Here is a 12,549-nt window from a genome sequence, read left to right on the forward strand (position 1 = left end):
TCTGTGTGTGTGTGTGTGTGTGTGTGTGTGTTCCTTGGCCATTCACATGTTTTGTTTTGTTTTGTTTGAGAAATATTCACTTTAGTCATTTGCTCATTTAGAAAATTGTGTGCCACGTGCTACTGAGTTAAATTCCTAATATACTCTCCACTCAACACAAGCAAAGGTATTTGGCTACTCTGAACTTGTGTGAACAGTCCGGTCTACATCCGTTGGCTGCCATTGTCAGGCCTTGTTTGGATTCTGTCTTGAGGAACCATACTGATTCTGGTGGGGACATTAACCCCCCCGCCACACACACACACACACAATGCGGACTCCAGTAAGTACCAGCTTTAGGCTATAGCTGGTTGTAGCTACTTGTGCCTGATTAAATCAGGAAGGCAAGAGAGGTGTTCAAGACTGCCTCCTTCGCTCCTCCTCCTTCCTTCCTCTCCTTCCCCACTCTCCACTTGAAGCAAGCTGGCTGAGAACTCTCTATCCTTCCCTTCAAAGGGCCAGTTGTCTTATTTTGATGTGGGCAGATTGAGAAGTAGGCTTTGAAAAATAGGCCTTTTTTTTGGTTGTTGTTTAATCTTTCCTCCTGGGATCTCTTTCAGAGCTGTATATCCAAGTGTCAGTGAGGGGGTTCTGACGAGCCTGGATTCCCAGACTCTCAGCAGGATCATCCTCTAACAGAAATATAAAAGTGAAATATTAAAAACCCTGGAACGTGAACTCCATCTGCAGAGTAGCCAGGGCCTCGCCTGGTCGTACCATGGGGGAAAAGAATCTTGAAAAAAAGAGGGAGGAGAAAAAGGTCTTTGACTACAAAGTTTACAGGTTTAGTAGAGCGCAGTAACTTCCCCTCAAAGGAGTGGGTGTTGCTCTGCACCCCGCGCCGCTGCCGGCAGAACTCACCCGCCTCCTCCTGCAAGGCACCCCCATTCACATGCTAACTGAGGTGCCTGTGATTGGCTGAACAATAAACTGGTCACACTTGCTAAAGGGCCCCGCTCTCTTTCACACAATTAGGCAAGAACACATTAATCAAACTGACGGGACACCGAGGCTGCTGGCCTCTTGCAGTGGGGGAGGGGAGAGGCTTTGGTGACCCTCCCTAAGCGTCCTGAAGCAAAGAGAGAGTCCTGAAGGGGATTCTTCAAGCTCAGTGTCTGAAGAGGTTAAAGCCCCCGCCGATGGGCTATCTGCGCTGTGGTGGGTTTGTGGCACAGGAGATCCCAGAGGCTTAGAGCAAACCAGATGTTCATCTTGGCTGAGATCTGCTAATACAGAGACAGCAGTGTGAATTCAAGCAGCAGATGCCTGTAGATGTTTCCCCACTAAGTTCCTGCAGCCTTGGTACCTCCGTTCACAAGAAAATGCACTAAGGGCCATTCGGACCTCAAACATTCTGGGGCCAACTAAGCAGGCATGTGCCCACCCACACGTGGAGCCTTCCCCATCCAGCTACGAATAAAGCCTACAGGAGAAGGGAAATAGACTCCGTTAAAGATAAGAGACACCTAGCATGGTGTTGGTCCTAAGTACTTGAAGGGCATTAAAATACAGTTCATTCTGAGAGGAAAAGAAACCTAAGCATTTGTGCTGTTGATCACAATCGTTTTTTAAAATTTTCTTCTCCAAGTCCCCTCTGTCTAGGTTTTCAATGGCAACAGACGACAAGGTCCTAGTACCTTGGAGACCTGTTTGCTACAAAAATCACGTTGGGCTTTTCAGGGAATCAGCTAAATATTTAGACGTGTCTCTGTTAAAGTAAACAGAGGCCCGCTCCTCTGGAGGCTGTCCAGGCTGTCTCGTTAGATGCAAAGATCTCGTGATAAAGAGGAACGTTTCCTTCTGCCCACATGGTCACAGCCCGGTTGTGGTTTTTAATGTGTCATTGATTGTTCCGTCCAGCTCCCTTTGCTCCCCTGAAAGGGTCTGTCGGGGCTCTGTTTGCTTCCTTAAACATGGTTTTTGAAAGCTCTCATGCTGTGTGAGCTCAAATCCTAGCATTAGTGTACTGCTGAGTTCATTTCACCACACTCAAAAGCGCTGAGTTTAAATCCCTCTCAATTCCATCTGAGGCACCAGAAGACCTTCTCCTTTACACCTAGATACTGGGGGTCAAGGACAGGAGAGGATTTAGAAATAACAGTGCGTGACATTAGTCAATGCATTTGCCAAATTGGCAATTAGTTCCTGATGTGCGTGCAAAGCACTTTACTCCTGTCCCTTTGATGCCTGTTCCCATAGAGAAGGGAACAGAGTCCACCAAGGCCTTAGAACTTTTAAAGAAATATTTGCTGGAAAGCCCGCCTGATTTGCCTCATGAGCTCAGCCACAGGGAAGCATCCGGGATTAGGCTGGTTTTCGGTTCCAGGAAAGAACACCTCATCTCGGGTGTTTTCCCCCCTCTAGAGGGACTTAGTGGAAGTCAAAAGGCAAGAAAGCAGCACACACAAAAAAGCCCCAAGCATCCGAATCTGTGCCCTAGGGACCCGAGGGTAAACGGGCCAACACCCTGTTGTTTTTCCGTAAGCCTGCTTTTGCAGCTTTCGGCCACTAGGTGGAAGCAGGAAATAACTAGGATGGACTACAGACAGCAGCTGTCTAGTCAAGTGGCTGAGCCTCACTCTGGATTTCTTCTTCTGACTTTAAAACCACTTTAAGATATTCCCTGCATGTATATGATCTTAGGGATGATTGTATACGCATGTAACATTATGTTATATGAACTAAGCAGGTTATATTTATGTATTTAGGGATAGACCATGACTTTGAGAGAGAAAGGGGAAGATGCTTGCATATGGTTCTTCATATGTATATGCATATATGAATACATTCCTCTCTATATATGGTAGTGTAAGAGCTCAGCTGCAGTCGACACCACTCACCACTGTGGGAATCATGCAGGACACAGAGCTTGGGCTTAAAACGACCCTCCCCCTGAATGGCATGGCAAAGAGCTATTATGCATTGGGCTCAAAGAACTCAGAGCAAATAAATCACTGCAAACCCAGACTAACATTGTCTCTGCTTTGGCATCAGCTCTAACCCATGAGCTATTTGCTGAGAGACTTATTCACTGGACTGGACTCAGAAGGAAGGGGCTGCTTTGGAAGGCAAAGCCCCAATGTCCTCCACTTATTGTCCAGGAGATCTTGAGGGAATGATTTATTCTCAGTTCTCTGAGCCATGAAATGGGAGCAATCCTATCATTTAAAGCATATTCCCTGTGTACCGGGCAATACACATAAGTGTATGCATATGTAATAATAATGTATATACAGTACATTATATGCTATATATAACGAATTACACGCGATTGCTACTCTCTACTGCTGCTTGCCTAGGTCACAGTGGGAAGAGGCTGTGCCATCTTACAGATGAGGACACTTTCTCCCAGGCTCACAGAGAGGCTTTTCCTCCTTGGAACGGATGGAGTCAACAGCCAGCTTTGCTCTCTCTCTCTCTCTGTTTAATCATGCTGTTTCCCCATCCCGCGTAGGAGCACAGTGCTGAAAAATTGTTGCCCTGCATCTGCCACAGAGCCTACCTTTTCAGAAAAGCATGATCAAAGTTACCCCCCATCCTCTTTGTCACAGTGTTGGAGTTCAGCTGCTTCCGTGATCCACCGTGGTACAGACACCGCGACAGGCGTGTAAGAACACACTGCCTCTTTTTCTCTATACTTAGAACCTGAGAAATCCTGTCCGGTGTACCTTGTGGCACCAGGACTGACTTTTAAGTTGGCTTGCGTGGGCCCAAATGTTGCCTGGATTCCCACGTCATTAAAGTTGATGTTTGGTTTTTGAGCACCTACCTACTTGTCTCTGAGTGCCTGCTAAACCTGTCCCTGTCTCTTCCCCACATCTAAATTGCCATCAGATGCCTACCCACCCTGTGCCCGTGGAGCCCTCCCTAGGAGAACCCTTGTTACCTATCTACTGCAGAATACAGTAGGGCACATACATCAGCAATATAGGCATCTTCTCTGCTTATTTTGCTCAAATATGTTATAAGAGATTTCTAGAATTTGCTAGAGGCTAAGCCAGCTACTTGTAGAATTTTATGCTTGGCCTTTAGCTGACACATGGTATTAACAATAGATAACTGTGAAATGAAATCATCTTATTTTGATTCATAACCACCTTATCAAATGTTATCACCTATAATTTATGTTTTGGTTGTGAGCCTAGCCTTTAACAGCTGAGCCATCTCTCCAACCCCCGACCATACTTTATAAATGAGAGCTGTGACTTTAAGAAGTAGATATCTGTTCTAGGGTCACCCAGCCAGGAAGCAGTTGACCCAGAAAATCCAGACTCATTGGGCCCTAAGGCAGTCATCATCACAGTATTCCACATGGACTATTGTCAAGCTGTACAAATTGTTTGGTAATTAAACAGTGCCCTGCATGGGGGGGACAAGCTAACGATACTCTTCCAGGCCCATTTTGGGATGATGTCGTCCCGCCAAGCCTGGATTTCTAAAGCTGAGTGTGGCTTCTGGAACTTACTGTTGAGTGCAGTCCCCTCTCCTGGAACGCTAGCATCCCTCCCTTGCTACCTCTAGTGAAGCCACAGGCATTCCTGGGGTCTCTGAGCTCCGCGCACATGCTCATTCCAGCATCACTCGGGAGTGCTGCAGAAAGCTCCTGGGGACTTCTATTAACATCTTTATCAACCCGTCCCCCACACCAGTCAGTGAAATCAATTTATATACACAGCCCACTTTGATCTTAATTAATAGTTTCTTCTAGTTTCCACATTTATTTTTGGTTTTCTCATCTTTAATTTATTTGGTAGCAATTATTGGTTTTTTTATGGAGTGGGAGCAGGCGATCTTAAAGTAATTAAGAATTGAAAAATCACAAGTGAAAGCAGGTAAAAAATACTTTTACTATAAAACCATGAGTGTGTGTATATATACAGTATTTTATTTGTTAGTTTTGTTTTTTCAAAACAAGGTCTTGCTCTGTACCCCTGGGTAGCCTGCTGTGTACTTTGTAGCCCAGGCTGGCCTTGGACTCACAATCCTACTGCCTTAGCCTCCCAAGTGCTGGGATGACAGGAGTGTACTTTTATACATAGATTATAGTTTGTATTTATTAACTAAGATAAAATGCCAAATATTAAAGAATAAACATAAAGTTAAGTCTTGCCTCATTCCTTTCCAGTTCCAGCCAGGCGTGGTGGCACATGCCTTTAATCCCAGCACTTGGGAGGCAGAGGCAGGTGGATCACTGTGAGTTCAAAGCCAGCCTGGTCTACAAAGCGAGTCCAGGACAGCCAAGGCTACACAGAGAGACCCTGTGAGAGATACCTAGGCCAACGGTGTAGAGAAACAAAAGGCCATGGCTGAACCTGGACCAGAAGTAATGGGCTAAAGGCAGAAAAGGAGTCTCTGGAAGCTGAGAAGAGAAGGGGTGTGGGGGGAGGGGCCGAGGGGACCAAGAAGGAATTGTTAATAACAATGCCACAGAAATCACAGGACCATAAGCTTCCTGGGGACTGCCAGGCATGTGCTCAATGCTGAGCACTCAGAGGCCCTTAAGTGTTTGTAGAGGCTAGCGGGGAGTGGAAAATGTCCACTGGCGCGTTGTGAAATATGGTATATAAAGCCGAGAAGTGTGCTCGAGCACAAAGGCCATTTGTGAGGGCGGATAGACAATAGCCAGGGTAGTTGGCCCCCAAGCATGGGGTCTTCCTCAGGGTCTCTAACGCCAGCAGTCAGACGTCTCTCTCTTCAGTCTCTCTCTTCACCTTAGGAACAGGCCTCAGAGGGTGGGAGTGGTCTCGCAATCACAGGGAGCTTTGATGCAGGCTTCCATGAATGACAAGCTGTGCATCAGAGTTGACCTGTGAGAGCCTCGGATGCCAGGGAGCCTCACGCAGGAGTGGCCTGGCTTTTAGGGCCTGGAAGGTGATCCTTCCCCGAGATCCTGGAGGTCAGAGACTAAACAAGTTCCTGTGCCAGCTCCATGCAGAAGAGTGAAACCAGCCAGGCCAGGACATGGGGGTGGGGGTGGTGGGGTGGGGAAGGGAGAACCCGGATGCGAGTGCAGCAGAGATGGAGGAGAAAGAGCCGCAGAAATTTGTAGTGCACGCTCAGCATTACTGCTTGAGATAGCGAGATCAGGCTAAGAGCCTTATCAACTATATAAATACGTGGTATCTCAAGAATGCATTGTGTTCAGGAAATTCCAGGGGTGTAGTTCAACAGACTGCACTGTAAGATAACCTCAGGACGGCAGCACGGCTATAGTAACCAGAGAATGTTTTACCCTGAGCCAAGCCTCAAAATATCCAGGTGATGTTTTATCGATTGACCCATCAACAAATGTCTGGGGACTAAAAGGTTCCATACTTGAGTCAGTTGTGAAATGAGTTTTATTAAACACTGATGAAACAAACCAAACCAAACCAAACCAAACAAAATAAGACCCTGTGCTAATCTTTTAGTACGGCAGCAGCCGCTCTGCCCTCATTTGAATTTGACCTCTTTTGGAAATTTAAGTATTCTGCTTTTCCAGTTCACTTTTGCCTAGTGTTCCATCTGAACTCCAATAAGGGCTGACTCTCTTTAAGGCCACTGCTGAAGGAGGAGACGGAGGAAAAAGCCATCCTAATGATCTACTATCTTCCTTGGAAGGAGAAGGCCTCTACACTTATTATTTTTAGAGGCCGCTGAAGCCAGAGAAACAGACCCTCTTGGAAAATGGTGCTGTGCGTGATGCCTGTTTGTCTGTAGGCCTTTCTCTCACTGATTGCACGAAACTTAACTACTGGGAAAAAATCAATGGCAGAGAGGCAAGGTCAGCTGGCTGGCGTGTGGGTATCTGCGTCCAAGTGGGAGGGTAGGTCACATGCAGGCTGTGGGCTTGGCTCTGCCTTCCAGCCACTCCCCATGGACCCTGGCCGCTTTGCTGATGTAGCTACAGGACGGACGGACGGACGGACGGATGGGGAAGAGTCAGGATTTCAGTGTATGCAGAACCACAGGGCTCAAGTTCAAAGTGTTGTCCTCCTTGGGTCTACGGGCAGCCTTTAAGGATTCCTGAGAGACTCTTTTGCCCTTGTCACCATCCCCTCTTAGTTTTGAGAAAAACTTCCTCAGCAGGGTCTGATGTTACTATGTTCTGCAGTTTTTATATACACCGATGATTCGAGTTCTCGCAACAGCCTCCTTGAGTTGTCGCAGACGAGGAAGTGAGGTTCAGGGAAGCATGTCGAGTTGCTGGCAAGTGCTAGACCCCCACTTTCTTGGCTGGGTCAGCAGCCCTCCAATCTTAACCTCACTAGAAGCATCTGGAGCCTATTAAAGACATAATAACTGCACAACAGCTAATGAAAGTGTGGCCCCTCCCAGACCTGTTAAATCAGGCTCCCTAGAGGGTGGAGCCAGGCTGCCTTCTTTCAAAAGCTCTGCAAGTGAGGCCACCCTACCCAGTTGGCCTGTGCTCCCTCTCCTAAACAGTGTTCAAGAACAGAAGAAGGAAGAAAAGAAAGAAAGGCAAAGAGACCAACAGCCTTTGAGTTCCTGCTACACGCCAGAGTCCTTATCTAATCTTGCCGGAAACTTGGAAATGATTCCCAATTAACAGTTCTGGAAACTTTCTGTTGCTTCACCAGATATGTTGAGCAATCCTCACCCCCAAGTACCAGAGCACCTGAATGGCAGAGAGATTTGAGCTGGGATTTTGTGTTCATGTTACTAAGCCACACGGTAAAGAAATAACCTAGAGCTCCAGAGAGGTCTCAGAGGTAAAAAGAGCACTGGCTTCAGAGGACCCTGGTTCAAATCCCAGCACCCACAGGGCAGCTCGCAACTCCAATTCCAGGGGAATCTGATGCCCTTTTTTTCCTGATGCCTCTGTGAGCACCAGGCATAAACACGATAGACACACACATATACGTGCAGGCAAAACACTCATACACATAAAAGAAAACAAAAACAAAAAGGAAAGAAATCTCTGGAGCAGCAAGATGGCTTAGCAGGCAAAGGCACTTGCTGTGTAAGCCTGACCACCTGAGTTCAACTGAAGCCTGTGGTGAGAGGAAAGAGCTGACTCCCGAAAGCTGTTCTCTGACCTCCACACATGTACCATGCCGTACCTACACACGTATGCAATCACACAGACAAAAAACAACACCTCTTACATTGAATACTCAAAACAAATTAAGGCAGACGGTCACATGGGTGATGGTTTAGATGAGAAAAGACCCCTGTTGGTTTATGTATTTGAATGCTTGGTCCCCAGCTGGTGGAACTGTTTGGGAAGGTTTAGGAGGTGTGGCCTTGTGGGAGGAGGTGTGGCCTCATTGGAGGAAGTGTGTTACTGGGGATGGGCTTTGAGGATTTTTTTCTTTTGTTTTGTTCTTTGAGACAGGGTTTCTCTGTGTAGCCTTGGCTGTCCTGGACTTGCTTTGTAGACCAGGCTGGTCTGGAACTCACAGAGATCTGCCTGCCTCTGCCTCCCTAGTGCTGGGATTAAAGGCGTGTGCCACCGTGCCTGGCCTAGGGGGCTTTGAGGTTTGAAAAGCCCATGTCATTCCCAGTTAGCTCTTTCTGCCTTGTGGTTGTATCTCAAGATATGAGCTCTCAGCTCTAGCAACTTTCCTGTCTTCCTGCTGCCATGCTCCCCACCGCGAGTACCATGGATTCTAACCCTCTGAAACAGTAAGCCCCCAAGGAACTCTTCTATAACTTGCCTTGGTCATGGTGGCTGAGCACAGCAATAGAAAAGTGACTAAGACACCACAGTTGAAGTAACTTGCTAGGAGTCCTAGTGATTTTGTTTTGTTGGCTGGAAACTGGGATGTGATCAAACAAGGAATCATTTTCCTCTTTCTTCTTCTTCTTCTTCTTCTTCTTCTTCTTCTTCTTCTTCTTCTTCTTCTTCTTTCTTCTTCTTCTTCTCTTCTTCTTCGTCGTCTTCTTTCTGATTGGGGAGAACAGCAAATAGGCAGGAAGTAGTTCGTAAATAAACACTAAACAAATGCCAGATAGTCTTGTTTTTACTAGTTATTTTGAATGTAGACTCAGGCTAGACACCAGAGTAACCTTATACTAAGTGACCTCTTAGTACCCACCAAGGGCTATTAGCTGCATGGTTCTGTCTAGTGCCACCTGACCTTGGAAACTCAGTGTCCACATCTCTCTCTCTCTCTCCCTCCCTCCCTCCTTCTTTCTTTTTGTTTTTCAAAACAGGGTTTCTCTGTGTAGCCCTGGCTGTCCTAGAACTCACTCTGTAGACCAGGCTGGACTTGAACGTGGAGATCTGCCTGCCTCTGCCTCCCGAGTGCTGGGATTAAAGACGTGCACCACCCAGGACTACAGCTTTCTTTAATCATTCTTTTTACTCTACAACTCAGCATTATAAATATGCTTCTAATTGAACTTACTTTTGGAAATAAAATAATAGTGTTATCTGTTGGAACCCTCAGAGCCCGAACCCATTGCCTAACACAGCGTAAAGTGCTGTGTGAATAATTGTTATAACACATAGCTTAGGGAACAGTGATTTTAAAAAAATCTGAATATATTCACTACAATTGCCCTAGCAATTTACTTTTTAACTTTTTATTTGAGACAGTAGTATCATTATGTAGCCTGGGCTGCTCCAGCATTGCCTCAGTCTCCTTTCTCAGGAGTATAAGTTTGAGCCACTGTGCTTGGACCAGCAATTAAAAGTTATGCTCATTTCTAATTCATGATTGATTGAATCCATGGGGAATTTGTAGGCAGAAGTCTTCAGATATGGAAGGCTAGCTTATCTACTTTTTATTTAAAAAATTTTTAAAAATTTAAAAAAGATTTATTTATTATATATACAGTGTTTTGCCTGCATGCTACACCTGCACGCCAGAAGAGGGCATTAGATCACATTATAGATGGTTGTGAGCCACCATGTGGTTTCTGGGAATTGAACTCAGGACCTTTGGAAGAGCAGCCAGTGCTCTTAACCTCTGAGCCATCTCTTTAGACCCCTTATTTGAATTTTTTTTTTTTGAGAAAATACGTACATAAGTTTGAAGAGTGAGCCCCTCTAACCCCAGTCACTAATGATCTTCTAGATCTTTCTGTGCACCTACCAACAAGCACATGTCAGGATTATCAAAGTGGCTGTTGCCTAAGGACAACTCAATTCTTAGCCGTGATACAGCGTCTTGGTTCATTCCATTTGCAGAGAACCTGGAAGAAGAGATTTTTAAAACCAAGATGATCATATTTTAGGTCCAAGAAAAGGAAAAGCCAGAAGTGCCATTTTAAATTAGTAATGAGGTATCTATCCTCAGCTGGGATCACAGCCTGAGCTCCTCATCTCAAGGAAGCGGGGTGGGGGTGGAGGGGAAAGGAGGGGGCGGTTTAATGGGCACCATCAGCTGGCACCCTTCTCAGCGTCTTTTGTGGCCGTTACATGCGTTAGGCTTTCGACGACTATTTCTTAGTTTGCTTGTTTTTCTGGGCTCCGTAGATAGTCTAGGCTGGCCTAGAATTCTCCATCTTCTTGCTCCCGCCTGCCAAGTGTGAGGACCATGGGCATATGCCACCACACCCAGATGTCAATTATGAGTTCTTGTTTGTTTGTTGAAACTGAGTCTCCGTATTTAGTCCTTGAACTTGTCGTGACCTTCCTGCCTCTGCCTTCCAAGAGCTAGGAGAGCTAACTCAACCAGCCTAATTATTATTTCTAAAATTTAAAAAGTCCCCTTACATTGTGGTCGACACTAATGTCATAAGCAAATGCAAAAAAAAAAGTGTGTCCAAATATAAATAGTACAGCATGCTCCAAATAATATTCTATTATTATCCACTTTAGAACTTCTCAAGCTTTAAAAAGATTTAAAAAAAATATTTATTCTATTTTTTTTTAAATTGCATGTATGTGTAGAGGATTACCATGCCCATGCAGGTGACTATGAAGGCCAAAAGAGGGCATTGGGTCCACTGTGTCTGGAGTTACAGGCAGTCGCAAGCTATCTGATGTGGGTACTGGGCCATCTTGCTAGCCCCAAAGATTTATTTTTATTATTGTTTATATGCAGGTGTGAGTGTGTGTGTGTGTGTGTGTGTGTGTGTGTGTGTGTGTGTGTGTGTGTGTGTGCCCGCGTGCGCACGTGCGTGCACGTGTTGTGGATGAATGCCACATGTTTTTAGGTATCTGAGAGAGCAAGAAGAGAGAGCATAGGTTTTCTTGGGGCTGGAGTTACAAGCCATTGTGAGCCACCCAGGATAGGTGCTGAGTGCCATACTCAGGTCCCCTCTACAAGAGCAGCAATCACTCGTAACCACAGAGCCATCTCTCCAGCAACACCCACCACCCACACCCCTTAAGGCTCACAACCATCTGTAGTGGAGCGTCTGCATGTATGCCATGGCACACGCATGAAGGTCAGAGGGCACCTTTTGGAGAGTGGGTTTGGCATGCCATCTTGTTGATCTAGGGGCTCTCTGTGTACTGCAGGTTAGCTGGCTCCATTCTCCTGCCCTGTGTTCTCCAGGTTAGCCAGCTCCTGTTCTCCTGCCCCCCCTTTTTTCCATCTCGCTGAAGGACTGCTGGGATTACGGATGGGAGCCACCACACCCAGCTTTTTACATGAGCCCTTGGATGGACCACAGGCTGTCTGGCTTGCACAGCAGGCAGTTTACCCACTGAGCCATCTTCAGCCTGACTTTGGCCTCCTGTTTATTCACGGCAGTGGGGGCTGCGGGCCCCCCCCCCTTCCCCTAGGTCTTCTTCCCTTTGGGCATCTCACTGGGCTGGAGAGTGAGCCATGTTTTCTAATATGTATCTCTTTGTCCAAATTTTCCCCTTTTATGAGAATACCAGTCGAATTATATTAGGACCCACCCACTCCAGTGAGAATGTTCTATTGACCCTCTCTCCTTATAAGGTCCTAGTCTATGGTACTTTGTGTTAGGACTTCAACTTGGAAATCATGCCTAACAGTACCTTTCAGTGACTCATAACCACTCAAGGAGAGGCTTTAAAAGTCTGTAGGTAGCTTGCTTGATTCTAGAATCTTCTTTTACCCCAAGCCAAGAAGAGCATTTGGATTTGTTTGTTTGTTTTTTGTTTTTTGAGACAAGGTTTCTCTGTGTAGCCTTGGCTGTCCTAGACTCCCTTTGTAGACCAGGCTGGCCTCGAACTCACATTGATCCGCCTGCCTCTGCCTCCCAAGTGCTGAGATTAGAGGTGTGCACCACCAAGCCCGGCCTAAGCATTTGGAATTTTAATACTATTTTTGGCAACAGGCTGGAGGATTACTCTTGGGTTTAATGCTTCTCTGTGTGCTTTCCAGAATGGTTCCCGCTGCCTAAACCTCAAAGCCTGCAGATTGTCTGGAGCAGGTAAGCGCTACATCGGCAAGCTTTCTTCAGACACAGAGAAGAGAAACACGCTTGTCCAGAGCTCAGCTCACTGGACTCCAGCCCCCAGCACTTCTATCTGAGCCCGAGAAAGATGCCTCTGAGTGAGCCAGCCCCCTGGTAGGGTGTTGGTTTTCTTTATGAACCATTTTACTTTTCAGTGAGTTGGGTCATTAAAATTATTCTGTG

At 46.2% G+C, this 12,549-nt stretch overlaps 1 protein-coding gene across 1 annotated transcript in view; it reads left to right on the forward strand.

Moving 5' to 3' along the window:
• Cdk15 (cyclin dependent kinase 15) overlaps positions 1 to 12,549 on the forward strand; it is a 98,390-nt gene that overhangs the window by 61,315 nt on the left and 24,526 nt on the right. The window contains exon 11 of the mRNA XM_051153868.1: positions 12,294 to 12,342. Coding sequence (XP_051009825.1) covers positions 12,294 to 12,342 — 49 coding nt within the window. The remainder of the gene's footprint in view (positions 1 to 12,293; positions 12,343 to 12,549) is intronic.

This window comes from Acomys russatus, chromosome 12, assembly GCF_903995435.1.
Source record: "Acomys russatus chromosome 12, mAcoRus1.1, whole genome shotgun sequence".
In the NCBI taxonomy this organism is placed as follows: Eukaryota; Metazoa; Chordata; class Mammalia; order Rodentia; family Muridae; genus Acomys; species Acomys russatus.